We start from the raw sequence: 25,141 nt of genomic DNA, 5'->3' as shown, positions 1-25,141 counted from the left end.
GGGAAGCTTTTATGTGAACATGCCAATGTCCTATCAGACAGTAGGGCCGGCCCAATGCATTTTGGCACATAGGGCACCCACTTCCCTGCCAGGGAAAAAGGGGTGAGTGAAGATCTGCATCAGGAAGGGGGGGCAGAGAATAAAGATCTACATTGTGATCTTCTACCCCTGTGGATCCTGATGCCTGAGGCAGTCACCTTACCTTGCCTCATGCTTGGGCTGGCCCTATCAGACAGTGTAGAAGAAACCGAGACCTTTGCTGATCTGCCCAGCCACAGCCATAACTGGATCGTAGCCACAATTACCCATGCTTTCGCTACTCCCCATTTACTTTCTTGTAATGCGCTGTTCGAAAAAGGTGTGGAAACGTCAGGTGGTTCAAAATAGGGCTGCAAGATGGTTTGCTTGGACTGGCCAATTCCTGTTGGAAGTGCATCAGCAGGGATCATTCAGCTTCTTGCATAAGTGCTAATTCTGTTAGTGTTGAAGACAGCTAACCAAGAGGGGTGGAAGTATTGCTTAGCAACCAGGCAGAGTGACATGAACTTTACTGGGCTCAGGAACGCAATACCTCTTTCCATATGAACCTACCCAGACCCTGAGATCATCTTCTGAGGCCCTTCTTCGTGTGCCTCCTCCTCGAGAGGTGCAGAGGGTGGCAATATGAGAACGGGGCCTTCTCTGCAGTGGCTCCTTGTCTGTGGAATGCTCTCCCCCGGGGAAGTTTGCCTGGCGCCTTCATTATACACCTTTAGGTGCCAGGCAAAAACGTTCCTTTTAAATAAGGCCTTTGGTTGATTTGGTTGACATTGTATGCCCTTTTATAATGTGGTTTTTTGGGGGGAGGGGGTTATTGAGTTGTTGTTTTTATTTTTATTTTGTTCTGTGAACCGCCCTGAGACCTCCGGGTATAGGGTGGTATATACCGTATTTTTCTGTGTATAAGACGCCCCCGTGTATAAGACATCCCTTATTTGTGGGGACTCAAAATTAAGAAAATGCACTATGCACTATCCGTGTATAAGACGACCCCTTATTTTAAACTTCAAAAATTTAGGAAAAAATCTAGTCTTATGCACAGAAAAATTCAGTAAATTCTATTATTATTATTACTGTATTATTATTATTATTATTATTATTATTACCGAGGTAGCACACACTCTGACTGCCTATGTAGTTCCGGGAGGGTTTTCTTCTGTATGTTTAGTTGAATGTCTTCATGCTATGTACAAGGCCTGAACTAAGAAAGACAAAATCTCTCTTTCTCCTCGAAACATACACTGGTCTTTTCCCCTCCCAGCTTTTCAGTTCCTCTGAACTTTGCTTCCTGGACTCCATCTGTGTTATTTAAGTGACTTTGCTCACATCTACATCACGTGATGACACCAACATTTTATCAGCTTCCATGGCTCTGGGCCCAATTCAAAGTGATGATCTTAGCTTTTAAAGCCTTTATTGATTTGGAGCCAGGATGTCTGAAAGATTGCTTTGGCTCACTTATACCTACCCTTAACTTGAGATATTTAAAGAGGCTCTCGCCTTCTTTATGGTCATTCTAGGTGCCATGTGGGAGGGGTTGAGGTGCATACCGAGTGATTTAAGTTTGCAGAACTGAAGTGGATTAAAGCGCTCTGTTGCTCTTGCACAGCAAATCCATTTTTTAAGGCGTTCAGATAGAGATGGGGAAATGCAATGAAAAGTGTGGAATGAATGAATGACTTAAGAAGACGTATAAACAACCGCACAAGCAAATCAGGATGAATGGAAGATGAAAGCTCATTGTCACATAATCGCCTCATAAACAAATCAGAATGGCTGCTTATTGCCAGGTGACAACTATTTTTATTCTCCCAAGCCTTAAAAACAAACTGTGATTTTCATGCACTGAGCCTCGGTTTATGTGCCGTGTAAATTTATTTATTTTTTAGTCATCTGGCTTTATTCTCTCTGCTGAAAATGTTTAGGCTGCAAGTTATCCTTTTATGATTTTGCTATTTTATTCCATTGCATTTTGATAGCGTTTTATCGTTGTATGTTAGTGAGCTATCTGTAGAACAGGGTTACTAGCCAGCCTTACATAAATATAGCAAATAAATAGAGAGTTGTCACTGGAGTGGGAAATCTGGGTCTGTGCTGCGGCACTGCAGACAACATTTGGGGACTCAATGACTGAACACCCCTCCATATCACAGATACACCAAATTCGTAACATGGAAAATTCCCACAAGCATCTGCTTGGCTTGATGAGCCATTGGCCTGATCCAAAAGACTCTTTTTATGTTCTTAGATCAGACCCTCCAAGTGTCGCTATTTTCCAGGGACGTCCCTGATTTAGAGAAGCCATCCCAGTTTCTGATTTGATCCCAGAATGTCCCAATTTTCCTTAGGATGTCCCTATTTTCTTTGGGGAAATGTTGGCGGGTATGGAGTCATCCAAGCTCCTGCCCCTCAACGAGTCCTCTGCAGGCAATCCTGTATAGGGAAAGTTTTTTAAAAAAATGTTTAATGTTTTATTATGTTTTTATATATGTTGGGAGCTGCCCAGAATGGCTGCGGCAACCCAGTAAAATGTGTGGGGTATACATAGTGAAATTATCGTTAAGGAATGGAACGGCCCTATTTTCATCGGAGAAATGTTGGAGGGCATGTTTGGTATCAGAGAGATCTTGTAATAATAAAACAAGTTATATAGAAAGCAGAAGGGGAGGCATTTTAAAAAGGAGGACTCTTTGCCTCCTTTTTAAAGCAATATACTCGAAGCAATATACTCTCCAGGTGAAAAGAAAAGAAAAGTTCCAGCCAATGCATTTTGTGGGACTTTGGTTACAGCTTCAGAAAGAGATGTCAGGCCCAAGAGTTCAGGAGAAGTGCTAAATTAAAGAACCATATAAAATATAGGTGAAATGAGCATTCGGCTGTTCTTCTGAAGAGGGAATAACTTGCAAGACAGATGGGACTCCAGAATTTCCATTTGTGTGAGAAACTAACTGGTGCCTCAACTGTATCACTATCGGGCCAAACTACACTTGCCTGTATCTTATGTTTCTCCTCCTGTAGGGTAAATAGCAGCCAGGGGAGGGTGTGTGTTAATCCTTGCCTCCTCTCACACCCACAACTCTGCAGTTTTTACATTACTTGGAGTGCAATTTCCCTTTGTTCTTTCGCTTTCCATCCTGCATTAATATTCTAAAATCACGGGCCACTTTTCAGATATTGTTTTAGGCTTTCCCACCCAGGCTGATGCTTTGAAACAGGAGTGGTTAACCTGTAGAGCTATGCTAGCTGGGGCTGATGGAGTTGGAGCCCAACAGCCTTGGAAGGACAAGTTATCAACCCCTGCATTGTTGTTGTTGTTTAGTTGTTTAGTCGGGTCCGACTCTTCGTGACCCCTGCTTTAAAATTGCCTTAAACACACTGAATGGGAGGGAATATGTCCAGCTCCCTTGAACAGCATAGAGTTTGGTAGCATCAAGCAGTGGTGTAGCGTGGGTTGTCAGCACCCGGGGCAAGGCAAGTAATTTGCGCCCCCTAACCCATGGATTTTAGCAGGGGGCAGAGAGCTTCGAGTGCGAGCGCGCCCCCCCCCCCAGATGTTGCGCCCGGTGCGGCCGGCCCCCCCTGCACCCCCCACGCTACGCCACTGGCATCAAGAGATAAATTTCCCCTCGCCATGAATTCCTCTCCCCACAGCTGAAGGAGCTTAGGGCATCCTATGCCATCTAGCATTGCAATAATTAGGACGCTTTTGACAGTTTTGCGAAGCGAAGTTTCCAAGACTGGGTGCCCTTCACTAAAAACCTGAGTGCAAAATATTTTTTTCTTCCCTTTGGAGCTAAAGGCTTGAGCTGCACATGAGAAGACATGTCAGAGAGAGTGCTTCTGATCTGAGGAGCAGATTACTCATGTGTGTGAGAGTGAGTGAGTGTCAGGCGCTTTAAAAAGCCACCTGTCTCCCATGAAGTTCTTTTCCTCATTTAGGAAACAAAGGGAGTAAATAACCAGCTGAAATTTTCCAGCCTTCCAGCCTGTTCCCTGGGTTTATGCGCTACCGTCCTGTCCCATCACTGTGCAAATCACAGACACTCGTCACCACCACTGGGTGGTTTAAGCAGCCCCCGGGAGGCCATTTCTTATCAATGCTGGCTCCACTTTCAGATCTTATAAATAGCTCCACTTCATAAACAGCACCTTCTTGTCAGTCACAGCCCAAGAGGGGCCCGAATTGGGGGGGGGGGATCATAAATAGATTTACTCTCCAGTCCCAAGGGATCTTTCTGAGGCCCAGGGATTGCTGAGGTGCCTTTGGCAGGAAGCCAGGTTAGCCTTGCATTTTTTTAAAAAAAAACGTTCTGTAGATAGTTTCTCCTCTAGCCCCCATCCCAATGACGGGGAACAAAATACAATGCAAGCCACTTTTGAGCTTCTCTGAAGTTAATAAAAAATAAGAATAATAATAATGAGGAGGAGAAGGAGGATAATGCTATTATCTGTACCCAACCCATCTGACCGGGTTGCTCCAGCCACTCTGGGTAGCTTCCAACGTATATACAGTGGTACCTTGGGTTACAGACGCTTCAGGTTACAGACCACGCTAACCCAGAAATAGTACCTCAGGTAAATAACTTTGCTTCAGGTTGAGAACAGAAATTGTGTGGCGGCAGCAGGAGGCCCCATTAGCTAAAGTGGTACCTCAGGTTAAGAACAGTTTCGGGTTAAGAACGGACCTCCAGAACGAATTAAGTTCTTAACCCGAGGTATCACTGTAAAAACATAATAAAACATTACATGTTAAAATGTTTCCCTATGCAGGGCTGCTTTCAGATGTCTTCTAAAAATCAGATAGTTTTTTATTTCCTTGACATCTGATTGGAGGGCGTTCCACAGGGTGGGGGCCACCACTGTGAAGGCCCTCTGCCTGGTTTCCTGTAGCTTCACTTCTCACAGTGATGGAACCTCCAGAAGGACCTTGGAGCTGGATCTCAGTGTCCAGAAGGGGAACTTAAATCATAAGATTTTCCCCCATGGCAGAAGGTTTATGGGTTTGGGGCCTATTTAAAGGGCCACAGCTCTGCAGCAGAATTTGCATGCAGTATTTCCCAGGTTCAACACCACTGATTAAAAGACTCAGATAGCAAGCAATGGGAAATATCCTTCTCTCTGAAACCCTGGACAGCTGCTGTTGCCAGTCAGAGTGGACAATATTTGTTGAGCTAAAGGGAACTTCCTGTGTACCGTGATGCTAAAAAGTGAACAGGGTCTCCCATGAACTGTCAACAGCTGTAAAAAGGAGCAGCAGGTTACGTTCCTGTGAAAATTACTGTTATTTTAATATGACTTTTACAGTGGATCTGCAGACATAGAACTGGGCACACCTGGGTGGTGACTCCTCACATCTTGGCATGTTAGCTGCAACTAGAGCCTGTCACAACTGGTGCACATTTCAGTAATCCAGCCAATACATTGGAGCTGACATAGAAATAACGTCAAGATAATTTTTTTGCCACACCATCCAGCACTTAAATCACCTGGGGAAACTATAGTAACCCTACTTAAACTCCTGTCATGGACAAATATGGTAAGTTGCAGGATTTGGTGGCAGGGAGGGTAGTATTTGTCCCAGTTTCAGTTATTCAGCTTACAAGAGACCTGGTCCCAAACCATTGAGGTTCAGGGCTTTAGTATGTTTTCTGTGCCCTAAGAAAGGAAGGAGAAGAGGTAGCCTTGCTTTCGGTGTGGCCGCTAGCCTACAAAGTAAGGGCTCAGCCAACTGATACTAACTCAACATTTGTCTTCAGACTACTCACTTGACCAGCAAAAAGGCTCTGGAATTACGTAATATGCAGTGAATCAAACCAGAAGGGGAATTTTCTGAGCTGTTCCTCACAGCCACACCAGGGGAATATGGAAGACCTTAAAGCAGGCATGTCCAAAGTCCGTTTGGGGGGCCTAATTCGGCCCCCTGGCAGGTTTTATCCAGCCCCTGTGGCAGTTTATTTATTGGGGTCAAATCCTTTAAAAAGCTCAACAACTTTGGTCGGCTCTCACACACATTCACTTAATCAAGTCTGGCCCTCTTTGAAAAAAGTTTGGGCAGCCCTGCTAAAGGGAGGCCACCAGTCTCGTTCTCATAAAGTCCTTTATTTGCTATACATGAAGCAGCAATCATTAGTTGCTTGCTTGTGAGGTCTTGTGAAGGCTTGCCCTTTTGCTCAGGCAGGTTTGGACCCAGTTTTACATGTTAGAATCCTCTGGTTTCCTTTTTATTTGCATTTATTTTATTTACCTATAATAAATACTTCTATTCCACTGTATCATTCATTCATATATATATATATATATATATATATATATATATATATATATATATATATATCACAACAGTTTGCAACAATATAAAAACATGAAACCAGACAATAAAATCATAGGAAGTGAAAAAGGCCAAGTTAAAAGCAAAAATAAATTAAATGCAAACAGCAATAGACATCTGTGAGGGGATGTACTCTTAACTGCCTGCATCAGCCTGGCAGAATAGGAAAGTTTTAAGCAGGTGTTTAAAAGTTGCCACAGGGGGCACCCACAGAATTTCTAGTGGCAGGGTGTTCCACAGGACTGGGCCAATGACACTAAAGGCTCAGTTCAGGGAATGAGCCTCACCAATTCAGGGAATGAGCAAAGATACTCCTGCAGATGAAACAATCCTCCTCCTCCTCCTCCTCCTCCTCCTCCTCCTCCTCATCCTCTGCTTATCTGGCTGGGTTTCCCCAGCCACTCTGGGCAGCTTACAGCATATATGTATGTGTTTGCAAATTGTTGTCTTATTCGTTTTAGGTTGTGTTTTAATACTTTTGACAATATATTGGTTGGTTTTCAGTATATATATCAATCCAAGCTTTTTGAAATGCTAAGCAGTTTCAAAGATAATAAAGAAATAAATACAGCAGTCCCACTTTGAATTCTACAGTTTGTGATCATGCCTTGTTCATGCCAGATCCATATGTGCAGAGGTTCTACCAAGCTGTTAGATTTCCTTCTTTTTGACAAAGCCACAGCCTGCATATCATCTGGAATACTTTTTATTCCAGCCACGGATGAGCACTGATGTTCGTATCGGCTTATTCCTTGCCAAATATACTTCAGTAGGATTTCCCCTGTAATTTCCCCCCTGAATATTTTCACACCTCTCACAATATGTGTGAAATGACAGATGCAAATATTTAGAAAGCTTGTCAAGATTCTCTGTTCTGCCAGGTTTTTGGTTGGCAATTAGGGCCGCCTGAGATATTATGAATGCATGAGGCAGAAAATCACAAAGCGGGTGTCCTGTCCCTCTCCCTATACTAAAGCAACAACTGATCATTTGTAAACTTTTAATGGCACACGAAAAGGGGGCCTCTCAGGTCAGGTCTTTTAGGGGGGGTACTGGCAGAAAATATAGTGGAACCTCGGCTCCCAAACACCTTGGAGGCAAACGTTCCGACTCCCGAACTATAGAAAATTGGAAGTGATTGTTCCGGTTTTCGAACATTCTTTGGAAGTCAAAAATCTGGCGTGGCTTCCAATTGGCTGCAGAAAGCCCCTGCAGCCAATCGGAAGCCGCGCCTTGGTCCCCAAACTGTTTCAGGAGTCGAACGGACTCCCGGAATGGATTAAGTTCAGGAACCAAGGTTCTACTGTAGTCAGTTATTGATCAATTATCAATCATGGCATTGATTACCACCAGCCATTTTGGTGGTGTTGTTGCTGTTTTGCCTCAGACACCAAAATGCCTCCGTTGCGCCACAGTTTATCATTGCTGCTGTTCCAAAGACATTCATATTTTGCTTTTGTTGACTCATGACTCATAGTTTTGTTGTCTCAATTTTTAAGTTGTGTCTTTTCATGGGTTTGAATCTACTACCGTCTAGTGTTCAAGGTTGCTCGCAAAACAAGTCAATTCTGTATGTGTCTTTGAGCACTTATTAAAGCTGCGGTGGAAAAGGTGGGATTAAAAAAAGTAGTTACAAAAAGGGGCACCAACTTGCACACCACATTGAGGCAGCCCAGAATTCCCCCTGGCACACAAGCCCCCGCCTGTCAGTGGTGGGGGAGGCTCAGCCCCCTGCCCCAAAATATTGAGGGGGCCAGAGTCCCTTCCACCCCCTATAGTTGGTGCCCCTGGTTACAAAAATAAAAGAAAATAAACTGGAAGTTTAAACTTCTTTCACATGTGGTGGGCATGCAGAAAAAGTTAAAGAATATTGGGAGATGATATATAATGAGTTGAAAAAAATGTTTAAAACAATGTGTCACCCACACACACACAAAACAGAGGCATTCCTGTTAGGAATGACAACAGTGACTCGGATTTTGTTAGCCCAAAAATGGAGGGTGAATGAGGTCCCTAGTAAGGAGGATTGGCAACTTAATATGATAGAATATGCAGAGTTAGCAGAATAAGAGAGCAAGAAGAACAGGTATTTAAAGAGGAGTGGGGTTGTTTTCCTTAGTAAGTGGAAAATAACTGTACACAGTTGAAACCGCTGGCAGTATTAAGGTAAATTCAGCAGTATAACATATTTAAAAGGGATGTAAAATGGGGGGAGTGATTTAGATGGATATACAAGAATATGCAGGAATTATGGGTAAATTAAAAGAACCTTGGAAGGGGAAGGAGGGAAGTCATTGAATATACGTGTATAATGAAATACGTTCATGTGGAAATGTAAAACCTGAAAACGTCAATAGAAAATATCTAAGAAAATAAACTGGGAGTTCGGCCGTACTGTTCAGCAGATGAGGGGCACAGAGAGAAACTCTCAGCCACAAATCATTCTGCAGGAACCTCAGCCTTTGTCATTTTGGCCACACACCTTTAAATCCTTTGTCCCTTGTGCACCAACGTTCACAATGCACACAAAAATCAAAAACACAAAGAGGGGAAAGAAGAAGCGAAAACATGGACGCTGTGTCATTCCTGCCCAGCAGCGCATGCAGTTGCTGAGGGCAGCCATGTTGTTAAGGGCACCAGTGAAGTAGCTCAAAGTTCATGTGGTTGCACCTCAGCATAACCATGTGGGATCTTAAGGTGCACCACCCATGTGGTGAAACCAACCGGGTGTCAAAATATCTTTTGCTAGGCCTGCAAATGCCACTTCATTTGCTCAGTAAAATTATTATTATTATTATCATTATTATTATTATTATTCACACGTGCCCCACCTTTCTTCCAAGACATTCAGCCCGAGCAGGGATAAAGTCTCTGGCTGCTTACTACACACCACACATTTAAAGCACATTTGCCCCCCAAAGAATCCAGGGTTCTGGGAATTGTAGCTCTGTAAACTACAGTTCCCAGGATTATTGTGAGGGGGGCCTTTAAATGTATGGTATGTACCCAGCCTATGAGGTAAATTAGAGCATTCATGTTAACCTGTGTATTGTTCCCTACAAGAATACAGTGGTACCTAGGTTTACGAACTTAATCCGTTCCAGAAGTCCGTTCTTAAACCAAAACCATTCTTAAACTGAGGCGCACTTTCCCTAATGAGGCCTCCCGCCGCCGGTGCCCTTCCACTGTTCAGATTCCGTTCTTAGACCAAGGTAAAGTTTGTAAACCAGGACACTACTTCTGGTTTTGCGGAGTTCGTAAACCGAATCGTTCGTAAACAGGGCTGTTCTTAAACCGAGGTACCACTGTACCCTTCACTCAGAAGGACTCAAATATGGCGTGACCTGGAAGCCACTGTCAGCTTAGGGGGCTTAAAGGCTTGTGGACAGTGAGCCCCCTAGAGAGAGCCAGTTGCCAGAGTTTGTCCCTTCTCTTTATTCACATGTAAGGTCTTCCTCTCCTTTCGGATTTATCTGGCTGCGTCCACCAAAGTCAGAGGCTGTTTTATGACACCACCATTTTAAACCGCCACGTAATTTAAATCCGCAGAGACTTCTCCCATTAGGTTTGAAGGCCTTCCCGTTGACAGAGTCCATCTGCTCTACAGAACCCACGGAATCAGGTACAAAATCGACTGATCTCCGCGTTTCCCACCGGAGCCGTGAATATCTCTCCCCTTACAAGGAAAGGACTTTCTCTCTCTTTCTCTGAGCAATTCTGTAAAAATAACTCGCCGGGAACGAAGGGATTTATCGTTGTGGGAGACTTTATCAGCTGTCCCCCCTCAAGACCACCAGCCAGCCGCAGCTGGGCCCTGTCAATGACACAAATCTCACTCCATTTCTATCTCTCTCTCACACACAAACACACTCGCATGCATAGATAGGAAGACAGACAGTCGTACCTGAACCAGCCCGGAGTAACACTGGGGTGCCGGTGGGTAGACAGGCAGGCTGTAGGGGTGCAAAACCACAGCTGGAGGGGAGAGCATGGCACATAATAAAGTCAGGGCCCAGCCACCCAGTCCCAAAAGGAGTCAAAAGCACCTCTGTCCAAACGGCTTTGGCACCAGCTGAGGGAGTGCTGAGTGGCAGATGGGACGGTGCCATTGAGAGACGCCAACAGCTGTTGAGAACACAAGCTCCCGTCACAAACTGCCTGGGCAAAATGCATCTGCCCTGGGATACGGTCTCGCCAGGGACGTGCAATTTTACGAGGCACAAAGTCAACATGAGGTATGGAGGCAAACATGGCCTTTCCATTTATGTGTCGCTCAGCCACGCCGATGCTGCAAGTTCCACTTGATTTGTCAAGTTTTTGAGGGGTTGCTTATGCGTCATTTGAACAGTGGTACCTCGGATTAAGTACTTAATTCGTTCCGGAGGTCCGTTCTTAACCTGAAACTGTTCTTAACCTGAAGCACCACTTTAGCTAATGGGGCCTCCTGCTGTCGCCACACGATTTCTGTTCTCATCCTGAAGCAAAGTTCTTAACCTGAAGCAATATTTCTGGGTAAGCGGAGTCTGTAACCTGAAGCGTATGTAATCTGGAGCATGTGTAACCCGAGGTACCACTGTATTAGGATGTGCAGGACACTGTAGAAGAGGGGTCAGCAAACTTTTTCAGCAGGGGGCCGGTCCACTGTCCCTCAGACCTTGTGGGGGGCCAGACTATATTTTGAAGGGGGAAAATGAACAAATTCCCATGCCCCACAAATAACCCAGAGATGCATTTTAAATAAAAGGGCACATTCTACTCATGTAAAAACAAGCTGAATCCCAGACTGTCAGCGGGCCAGATTTAGAAGGCTATTGGACCGGATCCGGACCCCAGGCCTTAATTTGCTTACCCATGCTGTAGAACCTATTCTTTTTGACTGTGCACTGTACAACCAGCTACGTAAACACATGTAACCCTCCCCACTTTGGGTAGTTTAACACCATGGCACAATGAAAATATCAGATTCTACCCGGACGTAATTGCAAGAGTGGCTGAGTTTCTGTCAATAGTATCTCTTAGAGTAGCACTTTTTAGCAGGAAGACACTCCAATGAAAACTCCTGTTACTATATATCTTATATGGCTGTTTCTTTGTATATATGTTTTAAAAAATTGTACAGTGGTACCTCGGGTTACAGACGCTTCAGTTTACAGACTCTGCTTACCCAGAAATAGTGCTTCGGGTTAAGAACTTTGCTTCAGGATGAGAACAGAAATTGTGCTCTGGCGGCGCGGCAGCAGCAGGAAGCCCCATTAGCTAAAGTGGTGCTTCAGGTTGAGAACAGTTTCAGGTTAAGGACGGACCTCCAGAACGAATTAAGTACTTAACCCAAGGTACCATTGTAGTTGATTATTGCCTTGACATCTGCTGGGAGGGCGTTCCACAGGGCATGATTCAGACAACATACCCTCCAACATTTCTCCAATGAAAATAGGGTCCTATTCCATGGTGGTGGTGGTGATAATTTTATGATTTATACCCCTCCCATCTGACTGGGTGGCTTCCAACATATATAAAAACATAATAGAACATTAAACATATAAAAACTTCCCTTCAGATGTCTTCTAAAGGTTGTCTAGTTACTTATCTCCTTTCCTCGGGAGACACATAAAATCAGGGTTGCAATAATATCTGTAATTTCAAAGACCTATTCTGGTGTAAATCTGCAAAAATGTCCAGGAAAATCCCGACATATGGCAGCCTATGTTGGCAGAGCTGCTTTTGCCGCTTTTCCATAAAAATAGGTTTTAAAAATTGCCTTTTTTGTAATTTTCCCAAAAAAGCTGAACAACTTTGCCAAAAAAGCTTGAAATATGGCAGCCCTACATAAGTCCATACCCTCCAACGTTTCTCCGATGAAAATAGAGACACTTGAAAATGCTTAAGGCCCATCGATTCCAACGTAAGCCTCAGGCTCTCGCATAAATGTCAGCCTTTGAGATCACTGGGACACGCAGCTCAATTCTTTTTGTTTTATTTATTTATAGAATTATTTACTTTGTATTACTTTCATACAAAGTATCATGGTGCCGTACAACAAAATTGAAGTTCAAAAAGCATAAAATAGAAAATAATACAGAATGATCCTACCAATGAACCTCTATTCAGAAGACCGCTGTGCTCAGTAGGGCTTACTACACCTCTGAGTGGGAATGGGGGACAAATTTGATTCAGTTAGCATTTAAAACTGAATCTATCAAATCTGCACTTTCCAAAACAACATGAGAACTGAAACACAGCCCTCCTAGAACAAGATGGTGAGAAGTGAAATCCTAGAACAAGATGGTGAGAAGTTTAAACTTCAGAGTTTTGAGAGACTAAAGTCCAAAGTTCGAGATTGGTTACATTACCGTCAGATAAATGAGACATTTAAGCAGGACAGGAAAATAGGATTTCAGAAGGAGAGGTCAAAGTTAGAAACAGAACTCTTAGAACCCAATACTAAGAACTTGTCTAGAATGTACAATTTGCTGTTGAAATGGAACACACAGGATGAAACGGTGAAATCAGCTATGATTAAATGGGCACAGGATATCGGTCATGACATTATGTTTGCTGACTGGGAACAGTTATGGACCACCGGTGTTAAATTCACGGCATGTAATGCCTTAAAAGAGAACATAATGAAAATGATTTACAGGTGGTACATGACCCCAGTCAAACTAGCAAAAATATATCATTTGCCCAATAATAAATGTTGGAAATGTAATGAGACTGAAGGTACCTTTTACCACCTTTGGTGGACCTGCCCAAAGATTAAAGCCTTCTGGGAAATGATCTATAAGGAAATTAAGAAGGTCCTTAAATGGACTTTTCCTAAGAAACCTGAGGCTTTTCTCCTGGGCATGGTTGGCCAATTGGTGCCAAAGAAGGACAGAACCTTTTTTATGTATGCTACCACAGCAGCAAGAATTCTTCTGGCAAAGTATTGGAAGATGCAAGAACTACCTACTCTGGAAGAATGGCAGACGAAGGTGACAGACTTCATGGGACTAGCAGAGATGACCGGCAGAATCCGAGATCAGGGGAAAGAGACAGTGGAAGAGGACTGGAAGAAGTTTAAATTATATCTTAAAAACTGTTGTAAAATTGAGGAGTGTTGAGATGTCAAGGGGTAAGAAGTAGAGAAATACAGCTGTAAATATTAAGTTTAAAGAAATTTAATGAAAGGGAACTAATAGATAAACTGATTAAAGGGTTGCTAAAGAACTTTGGAACAAGGATGCAGCGAAAGGGAGGTATGGGGAAGTCAGTATATGTTTAATGTGGTGTATGTCTTTGTTTTGTAATGTGTTTGTCTTTTATTATGTGTTGGAAAAATTAATAAAAGCTTTTAAATAAAAAAAATGAAATCACTGGGACACGCAGCTCAATTCTTTTTGTTTTATTTATTTATAGAATTATTTACTTTGTATTACTTTCATACAAAGTATCATGGTGCCGTACAACAAAATTGAAGTTCAAAAAGCATAAAATAGAAAATAATACAGAATGATCCTACCAATGAACCTCTATTCAGAAGACTGCTGTGCTCAGTAGGGCTTACTACACCTCTGAGTGGGAATGGGGGACAAATTTGATTCAGTTAGCATTTAAAACTGAATCTATCAAATCTGCACTTTCCAAAACAACATGAGAACTGAAACACAGCCCTCCTTAAAAATTAGAAATACTAATCCTGATTTTGTCATGCAGTTCTCCAAGTAACCAAAGTTGACAAAAATTCATACATTAGGGGAGAATGTGCATTAAAAAAATGAATAGATTAGTCACTGAAATATATTATATTAGGGGAAATTTCTTGCAAAGATATGTACATTAGTCAAAACTGCATGTGTTTTAAGGGAAATTCACACTAAAATGCTAGCAAATATTCATGAGTATCTACAAAAAATAATAATCAACAAATTGCTGCAGAATGTTTCTGCAGTGGCTCCCCATCTGCAAAATAATTTCCTCAGAGAAGCTTACCTGGTGCATTCATTACATATATTTAGGTGAGAAGCAAGAACGTTTCTCTAAACCAGGCGTTTGGATGACTAAACAATCTATGGCCTTTAAAAGTGTGTTTGTAGGAGGCAGGTTATTGATTTATATTTGTGTTTTTCTGTTATACATTTTGTGGTCTCTTTGTATTTTTATGTGTCCTGTGATCTTTGGATGAAGGGTGGTCTACATATTTAATAAATACAAATAAATAATAAATAAATAACTGTGGAGAACCAGTTTTAAGATTGGGGGGGGGGGAATGAGAAACTGAGTGATCTGACCTTGGCACCTTTATCCCATAAACCCAAAATATTGGTGTCCCTGTGTTTTATTATCCAAGAAATGGAGGATGCCATGCAAGTGGAATAGGCTTTTGCAGAAGATGACAGACTCCCAATTTGTTGGTGGCTTTTAAGCAGAGGCTGGAAAAAATTACCTCTCATGGGTCCTTTAGGAGCAGGTTTCCCACATAAAGGGGGTGGGGTTGGACAAGATGACCTATAAAGTCCTTTCCAACTCATTGATTCTACCCCACCCTTTTATTTATTTTTAGCCCATCTCCTCATTATATATATATATACCTTCCCACTCTAAAATCTAGTGACGAAAATCTTCCATCTGGCATGCTGGCAGCCACTGCTGAATATGCTTCTTTGCACTCCTGGGAGATCTGGGGGCTTGTTTGCTGCTTTTGAAAGAGAAATTAAGGCTTTCCCCTCCCCTCTCCACAAGCTTTCCATTATTCTTATCTGCTTTATCACTGCTGCTTTAATGCCAGGTCTGGGGTTTGTTACTGTTTCTCCTCCATTGTTTTATTTGCTGTTTTATCACTGCCTGATTTTATCTGTTATTGTTCATTGCACCCCGTTTGGGAAGCTGTTGCGAGTGAAAAAGCAGGCTAAAAATTGCCTAAAACAAACAAGCCATTCAGGACAGCTAACACTGTAATAGCTGTACAAGGTTTCCACTTTTTCTTTTAAGAGATCTTTGTATCTAACCCTTTGTTCCACTCTCCAGGTGGTGGTTAATTGTGTGGCCAGGGAATCAATCAGCACGACTCTCTGCTGCCACCTCAAGTCTAATACGGATACTAAAAAGTTCATAAGAAAGCAAAGGAAGCTGTGCTCTCTCTTTTTGGAGGGTCAAGCAAAATGTCAAAAAATAATGAGCAAGGTTTCACGTTCTTTTCATGCTGGGTGCTAAGCAGAGCAAGAAGAAAGAAAAATATGGTGATGTTGAAGTCACAGGCAGGCATAGGCAAACTCAGCCCTCCAGATGTTTTGGGACTACAACTCCCATCATCCCTAGCTAACAGGACCAGTGGCCAGGGATAATGGGAATTGTAGTCCCAAAAACATCCAGAGGGCAGAGTTTGCCTATTCCTGCCACAGAGTCGTCACAGTCTTAATAAAGGTAAAAATAAAGGGACCCCTGACCATTAGGTCCAGTCATGGCCGACTCTGGGGCTGCGGCACTCATCTCGCTTTATTGGCCGAGGGAGCCGGCGTACAGCTTCCAGGTCATGTGGCCAGCATGACTAAGCCACGAACCAGAGCAGCGCACGGAAACACCGTTTACCTTCCTGCCGGAGCGGTACCTATTTATCTACTTGCACTTTGACGTGCTTTTGAACTGCTAGGTTGGCAGGAGCAGGGACCAAGCAATGGGAGTTCACCCCGTCATGGGGATTCAAACCGCCAACCTTCTGGTTGGCAAGTCCCAGGCTCTGTGGTTTAACCCACAGCGCCACCCGCATCCCTTCTGCACAGTCTTAATAATGGAGACTAAAAATGCAGACTTTGTGGCTGATGTCAACCAGATGTCTCTGTCCTTCTCTGCCCCTTAAACATCTAGTCCGAAGACTTCTGAAGATCTCTACAGCTAGCTGACCCTCCAAGTGTCCCTATTTTCCAGGGGGCAGTCCCAGATGCACAGAAGCCTTCCCAGTTTCTGACTGATCCCAGAATGTCCCACTTTCCCTTAGCATGTCCCTGTTTTCATCGGAGAAATGTTGGAGGGTATGAGGCCTACCTGTTTCTCTTGCTTGCAGGAGAAGGCAGCTTTACTGCTTCATTGGTGAAAGGTTTGGTTTTTTGTGTTTTTGTGTTTTGCTTTACCGGCAGCAGGTGACCCTGACAAGAGTGGCTGTGCATGCAAAGTCCCTCCTTTCCCCATTACCCCATGGCCCACATTTGCCAATACCTAAGGCCCACTTTTTGTGAGGTGCAGAGCAAGCCAAACTGGCAACACAGGTCTCTGAAGAAGACCAAAGAGCCTTGAGGACCAGAAGAAACTCCAGTTTGTTTGGTCTTTCTTGTTACCAGCCTGGGGGCCCGGTTCTGCGAAGAGGTTAAGACACTAACAGCGTTATTCGCCTTTCTTTTGACCTGGTAAGAAACTCTGAATGTGTGCACTTGCTGCCAGTGGCATAGCGTGGGTTGTCAGCTCCCGGGGCAAGGCAAGTAATTTGCGTCCCCTAACCCATGGATTTGCGCCCCCTAACCCGTGGATTTGCGCCCCCTAACCCTAACCCCCAGATGTTGCGCCCTGTGCGGCCCCCCCTGCACCCGCCACGCTACGCCACTGCTTGCTGCCCACCCGCTGCTGACCCCACCAGCATCACCACACTAATCAAAACACCCAGGTACTCCAAGTGACCCTTTCATAAATAGGGGGAAGTTTCTGTTTCTTGATACAGTACTTGTGGCTGGAAAAATCCCTTTCAGTTTTGTTCATTTTGCCTTCTGGGGAAGATACCTTTTTCAAAAACGACAATCACGAGCATTCATTCAAGTTAGTCAAGAATCCAACCTCCTGTGTTTTCAAAAAGTTAAGCTGCTGATGGAAGAGGGCAGACACACCTTGGCCTCTCAACATTCAGCACATGTCAATTGGTGCATATGGACACAAATCTGCTCCCCTTCCACCATGATAGAGGAACACGTAAATTTTGGGGGTTCTCTGTTTCCCATTTTTCCAATCTTAAATCCAGTTCTCCACATCAATTTGCTTTTTTTAAAAAAAGAAAAACCTTCATGAAACTTTACAAGCAGTTTCATGCAAATTTCTCTTTATACCACTGCATGCAATTTTGACTAAAATGCAATTTTTTTATTTGCAGAGCAGCTCGGAGCTTTTTAGATGTTACTTTCACAAACAGATGCATTTTCACATGCACCTGATTCTGTGCACGTTACTTGACTGGGGAACCGCATTGGAAACTTTGGAAAACCGCACATTGTGAAGGACGGTCATGTTTCAAATTACATCTTGTTTTGAAAACGGCGAATGAGGTGGGTTCGCCTTTAAACGAGAACAGAATGAAATTACCCTGCCCCCTCGCCAGCCATAACCATCTGTCCCCAATTCTAACATATTGCTGGATGTTAGAGCTGTAGCGTTTTGCAATTACGTGTATAAACAGATTCCGCGAGTGATTAAAGTGTTCCTATATTGGGACGCAGTTATGGTCACCTTGCTCCTACACAACACAGGAGAAAGAAGGGCAAAAGAGGCTACCGTAGACTCATGGAATTGTGGAGCTGGAAAGGGACTCTGAGGATCATCTAGTCTAACCCCTGGCAATGCAGGAATCCTGCCCACAGCCATCCCTGGGTGAGCTCAAACCACTAACCTTCTGGTTAACAACCAGATCAACTGTCCCACTGCACCACAACAGAGTTGGAAGCATCCTCATAGGGCCTTAAGTGGCGTGATGGGAACATACAGTCATATGTGGTGGGATTGTCCGTTAGTTAATGAATTTTGGAAGCAGATTGGTATAGAAATATCGGGAATTGTGAGCAGGAAGGTGGGAATATCTAAATTAATGGTTCTTATTAGTCTGAGTAGTACCGAGTTAAAAACAAAAGAGGAATGTAAATGGGTAAAATTGATGGTAACTGCAGCCAGACAGGTTATAGTGAGTAATTGGAAAAATGCAGAAGAGTTAGGGGTGAACCAATGGAGGAAAAAACTGAATATTATTATAATTTTAGAATATCTAACTGTGCAGATACACCGAATGAAAGGATTTAAGGTCAGTGAGAAAGAGGAGGATTGGTTTGAGAAGATATTGAATTATTTGGGTAGGTTTGAACAGTTTGGGGCAATTAAAATGTTAAGTTAAATAAACCTTCTGAATGGAGGAGTGTTAACGTATATAAAATTGTACATATGGTTGATTTGAAGATGTTATTATTGATTATGTATAACCAATGAACCAGCCGCCTGGGGGGGGTCCACTGTTTGTGTTTTGGTTGTTGGTAAAAAATAAAAATAAATTAAAAATAAAAATGAAAATGTGGGGAAACTCTGGCCCCTCTCGCCACATTTGGCCAGTGTGGCTGTCCCAGGCAACGCAGGCCCACTCACCAGGCACCCAAACATCAAGCATGGAACTGTCACAAACCCAAACTCGAGTCTAAGCAGAATGGAAACCGCCACTAGAACAAAGTTCCCTCCCCACCGCCTTTCCATTTCAGAAGCAGTTTCAGCACAAAAGCCCTTCCTCCATCAGCAAGGGGCTTGCACTAAATCCTACCAAAACTCTAATTCCTAGGGATTAAAGTGAGTTTGGACTTCAAAGCAGCTCAGAGGCAGCAAAATAAAAGGGTCTTTGCTTTCACAGCTGTTTCAAGGCAAAACCTCTTTGGGACTTCAAAGCACCAAATCCCCTGATGCCACCAGGCGATTGATAGGCAGCGGAAGGGGGGGAGCCTCATAAATATCTGGCCTGTGACCCCAAAAATGTCCCCATCCTTATTGGAGGCCATCCAGTTGAACCTCCTCCTGGACATATAGCTGCCCAGACTTTGCCAAAACACCTCCAGCTACCCCTCTTGTTTCACTGTAAAACTGCTCTTAGCAGTTAAGAGCATTTCTCCCAATGGTCATTCAAAATCTGCACTCCTGTAACTTGTTATGGCAAAAATCTGGGTGCGAGGCTGCTCTGCCACCCAGTTCGTCGGACTAAGTCCGCGGGTCCCTGCGGAGGAAAATGAGCTCAGCCGGAGACAGGAGCAAACTGCAGAAGATCCAAGTTTATTGGCCAACAGGTTCAAGACGAGATTGAACAGTGAGAAAGGGGTGACATGAGTTTTTGAAAACTCCCTCCATGTCCCAGAATACAGTGCAAAACACGTCATGAATACATTAAAGAGAGGTTTGGTTACACAGATTACATCATGAATATATTAAAGGGAGGTTGGGTTACACAGATTAACATATGGAGGAGGGAGGGGGAATATGCAGAGCTACACTGGATTAACATAAGGAGGAGGGAGGGGGGAATATGCAGAGCTGGAGATATGCACAGATAAACACTTCCTGGGGATGAGAAAAGAATAGTCCCAAATATGCATAGTCTGGCACCTGACATTGCCTGGAGGAAAGGCTGATCAGAGCAATTTGAAAGGATTAAGGTCTTGACACCTTGCTGGAGTCCTAGAGTAATTGAGCAAACTGGCACGCTGATTTCCTATGAATCTTATAGATTTTAGTCCTTTTTGACATTGACAATTTGGAAATAAATTGATATATTGTAGCGAAGAAGAAGGTGAAGAAGACATGCCCCCCCCTTTCCGTAACAGTCCCCCATTCGGAGATAGATTTGCATTAAAGTTCTGTAAGAACTTGCAAATCCTTTCTCCGCACCCTAAATCTCGGTGAAGGTAGGGTAGGGGTGCCGTGTGAGTGGGAATAGGCCCTAGTGGAAAAGGAGGTGGGTTGAGCAGGGCAGCAAAGGAGGGAGCAACACGGATCAATACAATGTATGTTTATGTTATATAGGTATGCACTAAATAATAACTTTGTATCTATCGTACTAGATGTGTGGGTTTGTGCAAACCTGAAAGGGGACTTGCAAATCATGCCTCTTAAGGCCATTTGCAAGTATAGTAGTGCAGATAGCTGGATATAGAATATCGCATAAAGGACACCTGTTGTATTTTGTTCAATAGTGGTCTATGCTTTACATTTAGCAGGAAGGTCCACTACTGACTGAAAAAAAAATGCAGTTTGCTTTGTCCCCCGCCATTTTTGTGTTCTCAGGTGTCAAGGTAGCTTTTCTGTGGTCTCACAGTAGTGGCAATCCCTGGTGAATCCACTTAGGGCTTTCATATTAACCATGTTGCCTGGCACTCACCACAGCTGCCACAGGTTTGGACACGTCCTGAGGGAAATATCCTTGCCTTGGCTTCCTATGGGGGTTTTATTATTGGTTTTGCAGTCATGGGAAGTCGCGCACTTGCACTTTAAGGACCAAAAGCTAATTGCAGCCTGGATACACTTGCCCAATTCAAACTGAGTCCAATTTGAATTTATCTTTCCCCATGGTTCTCAACTCTTCAAACTAATCTGTTAAAAGAAAACCATTCTTAAAAGGGGCACTCGTCCAAATAAGTCAATTTAACTTATAAGGGATCATTCCTGCTAAATCAAGGCATATACACCTTCCTGAAGCTTCTCCTTGGTAAAGCGAGTTTTAACACATTTTAAAATGGGTAGGGAAGGTTGGCCGTGTGCCAGGTGGGACAGCGAAATGTGGTTATCTAAACATTGAACTACACAATAGCCTGATCCATTAGAAAGCATAAAATGTATGAAAATCCTCCATTGGGGTATAAGGAATAAGACAGTATACATTAAACATAAGACAATTACACACACACACACACAAAATCCTCCCTTTGTGGAAATAACACTGTCAAACACATTTCAACATTCTTACATAATAACACATAATACACAACAAACTAATTAAATATCAGTTGAATATAAAGGTCAAAAAATGTCCTTGCAATTCAACTCCTCCCCTCTTTGTCAGCCCCACTCCTCCGTCAGTCTATATACTTTGAAAGAGATAGCTGGGGGCATTTTGAAAACTGTTGTTGCAGGTCTTGTGATGGCGAAGAACTGAGTTGAGGGGTTGTTGCTGCTTTTTTCATCATTGCACATCTGTAGGAGTGATATCCTGTAAGGGGGCAGGGTTTTGGGGGGACTTAAAAGACAAAAGGAAGGATCAAAAGCCCCCTCCCCAAGTAAATCTCCTTGAGTTATCTTAGCACGTTAAGCATTTTACTTATTTTAATATTATTATCACATTTTCATATAATTACTGTTATTATCTGCTAAGTTTGTTTGCTTTCCTTCATTTAGGTTTTTTTTTTTTCATATTAAGTAAAAAAAAAATTACTCCACATGTAGAGAAAGAGAACTATAAACAATACAAGAAAGGCATCAGATTCAGAAAACATATTAAGTAAAAAAAAAAAAGTACTCCACATGTAGAGAAAGAGAACTATAAACAATACAAGAAAGGCATCAGATTCAGAAAAGAATTGTTATTAAATAATACAAAGATATTATCAAAACAACACAGATTACTACTGGACTAAAAAATGGAAAAACAATGGAAAAAGGCTTAATATTCAGCATGTGCTATCTGATAAGTAGAACTTGATGAAAATGACTTTCAACATGTGATGGACATGTCCCCAAAGTCACACACACAATGACCTATGAGGAACCAAAAATAAATAAATGCTAAGACACACAATTTTAAGAAACCTGAAGTAGCCTGTTTTGGCATTCTAACGTCCCAAATGAAAATAAAAGAGTGTTTCCACAAACACTGTTAGGTTGTGCTTCGCTTAATTTCGTAGACATCATGGAAAACTGATTAAATAAATGAAAAGAGATTATTTGTAACTTAAAGCGTCAAAGGCACGAAGAGATGGAAGTCACAAATACAGCAGGGATTCAGACATGTTTCACAGAACAGGAAAGAAAGTTGCTGTGGGAGAAAAGAAGGGACAAAAACCTTTGTTATTGGGGTTCACATATCCTGTTAAAAGGGAAAAATTATTTCATGTGAGAAGCCTGTCAGGAAATGCTGTTCCTAAAATGCACACAAAGGGAAAAATTATTTCATGTGAGAAGCCTGTCCGAAACTTGGCACACCTTTTGTCTTGCGAAGCCCCTGGAGCAAAGGACACATTAAGGGTGATTTCCCTCAGTGGCTCCAAGTTTTACATAAGGAAATTAGGATAAATTTCCCCCTTCAGCCAAAGCTCCTCTCACTCCCTACAGTTCCCCCCTCCTTCCTCTCTCTCTCTTTTTTAACTGATCTAGCCTTTGTGCATGTGCAGAGTTCATGTCTCAGCAAACCTTTTATACTATTGAAAATATTGCATCCTTTGGCTAAATTACCTTTTGAATAAGGGAAGGGAAGGGTATGGAGTAGATTTTAAAAATAGGATTAGATTTTAAAACAAAAAAGAGAAACTCAGTGATTCAAGTATTCACCAAAGCTAGCAATTTATTTACAGGATTGGTCAAGGCTGATTCTGCTTGATTATGAATTTGTATGTGCTTAAACGTCGAGTAGACTTTTAAGTCTGAGTTTTGTTAATAATAGACAAAATGATAAACACTGTGATCACTCAAATGCCTGACCTCACCAGTTCTGCTTCAAAGCATCACGGCTTTCACCTCTTACCCTTAAAAAAAACAAAGAACAAATCTGGGCTGAATTTCAACTCATCACATGCTTGTAGACGCATGGCCCTCCACACAACCGCAAATTGGGAAAGTTGAAAGGGACCCTGGGGTCATCTAGTCCAACCCTAAAATACAGGGTTCATAGCAAGATTTGTACTACCAGAGAGAGACACACATACTTATGTACACAGGCACAACTGGGGAAGAGACCATAATCAATGCTCCTATCATGTACTAAGGAAGAGGAAAATAAAAGTACCCAACTTTATACAGAGCCCCTTTAGCAGATCTTGAAGCTAGTTTGAGTGAGAGTTTGAAATGATATTTAAAGGAAGATTGAAGTGAACAGTTTTCATAAGATAGGGAGAGGATCTCTTATCAAGCATAGTTAAAACAGCCCTAGACTTGATTTTAAGGGGAATACACAAGTGTTGCCCCCCTCCCCTCTTTGCAGTTTCCTTTAAAGGAAGCTTACTTGGGAGTAAATTTACCTGGCACAGAAGTAAGAAGGGAGAAAACAACTGAGGGAGGCAGAGTGAAACAAAGGGGGGGGGGCATTTTCTAACAAAAGAGGCCAGGAAGTCTTATAGAGACTGATATCAGGAGCCTTACAATAACTCTTCTGTCCAACCAAATCAAAGTTAAAACTGGACTCACATATTTTCTTAGAATGAACACCATACTTTCATAGGCATATGCTTAATGAAATACATGCACTGCATTTTAGCTTGAGAGAGCAGTTGGCTCAACTAGGCTTTTGCAGCAGAAACATTTGGTTAGCTTCACCTTCCAAAATAGACTGGAACACAGGTGTACTCACAAACTCAAAAGTTACAACAAAACACCATTTACCATTAGACTTAAACCACCCTCCTCACTTAACTAGAGGAAGGAGGTGGGGTAATCCTCCTTCCAGAACACAAGTAGCACATATACAGGATTTTACCACTTGGGAGGAAAACTCTCTTTTGGAGCCTCTCTCAAATAACAAACATTTGCACACTCCATTCTCCATTTTTTGTTTTGTTTTAAGATTGAACTCTCTTTTGGAGCCTCTCTCAAATAACAAACATTTGCACACTCCATTCTCCATTTTTTTTTGTTTTAAGATTGATAAGGCCCAACATGGCTTCCTTAGATTTAAAATTTTGAAGCAAGCTTGCAGTTTAAACTATGCACACTTAAGAAAGGCAGTCTGCCAGAGACAGAAGGAACAGACAACACACATAACAGACAACATGTAAACATACATATGCTCATATATGTATTAACAGACAACACACATAACAGACAACATGTAAACATATATATTCTCATCCTTTAGTTGGTTATTGCAAGGAGTTGGGCCGCTTCCTTTAGCTTCATTAAGTGAAATTAGTAGGAAGGTCCCACATGGTTTTAAGAGCCTCCTTGCCTCTTCAAACACCACCAGTTAACCAAACTGGCAGGGCTCACAATGCTTAGTTGACTGGGTACCCCTTTATATATGCATGCGTTGTTGTTGTTGCTTTTTGTTGTTGTTTTCTTTTTTGGGGGGATAGAGAAGGGAGAAAGAGAGGGGTTGATTAGGATTTGGGTAACTTGTACAGGGGCTATAGTAAAGAGGGGTCTTTCGTCGCTTGGCGACTTCCTTAGTGGGTTTTTAAAGAGCTCTAGCTATCCGGTTCCTTATATTTCCTTCCTATTTCCTTAGTCAATAACCTGGGGTCCTTTTCCACTCTGCCGATCCTGCCCAATTCCTCATGGGCTATCCCTCCTGGCAACCTCCTACCTATCGCCACAAACTCAGGAAAAGGGGCCCTACTGAACGCCCGCGCCGTGCGGTGCCAGATCGGGTGATCCCTGGATAGAGTTTCGAACCGAAAATCCCCCTTCTGGGATTGGATAGAAAGCCAGACCCCTTCCTGCCCCCTAGAAAGGACGCTCGGGAAGTTCGGAAGAAGAACTCCAACCCCTTGCTTTCAACTGGGACGTCCGTTGCGGAGAGTCGGCTGTTTTTCAAGTCGGGTCTCTCCGTCTTACTTTCGGACTCTCAGTTGGTGCGGCTGACTGGAGGGTTTGAGAGGAGAAAGAGATAGAGCTCAGAACCCCCTTTTTGGGTCGAGCAGCAGTCCACGGTCTCTCTCACCAATTGGACCAAGAGACAGGCGAGAAGGAGCGATAGAGAGGAGGGCAGAGAATTCAGTTGCCAGGAGATTTCCACCCCTTTCCCACCAGTGCACTGGATTTTCCTTTTCCTCACTCATACTCACGCGTCTTCTATGATGATCCCAGGATGAATAA

At 42.8% G+C, this 25,141-nt stretch overlaps 1 protein-coding gene across 2 annotated transcripts in view; it reads right to left on the bottom strand.

Annotated features, from left to right (window-relative positions):
• The window catches only part of LOC309354242 (RNA binding protein fox-1 homolog 1-like), a 41,928-nt gene extending 31,466 nt beyond the window's left edge, over positions 1-10,462 (bottom strand). Inside the window, exon 1 of one of the 2 annotated variants that reach the window (XM_081884323.1) lies at positions 10,272-10,462. In XM_081884323.1, coding sequence (XP_081740449.1) covers positions 10,272-10,358 — 87 coding nt within the window. In that variant the 5' untranslated portion in view covers positions 10,359-10,462. The remainder of the gene's footprint in view (positions 1-10,271) is intronic. The other variant, XM_081884322.1, reaches the window with a different exon arrangement.
• Positions 10,463-25,141: the final 14,679 nt, after the last annotated feature.

This window comes from Podarcis melisellensis (genome assembly GCF_964234715.1).
Source record: "Podarcis melisellensis genome assembly, chromosome: 13".
Taxonomy (NCBI): domain Eukaryota; kingdom Metazoa; phylum Chordata; class Lepidosauria; order Squamata; family Lacertidae; genus Podarcis; species Podarcis melisellensis.
This window is presented reverse-complemented; position numbering and strand designations above follow the sequence as displayed.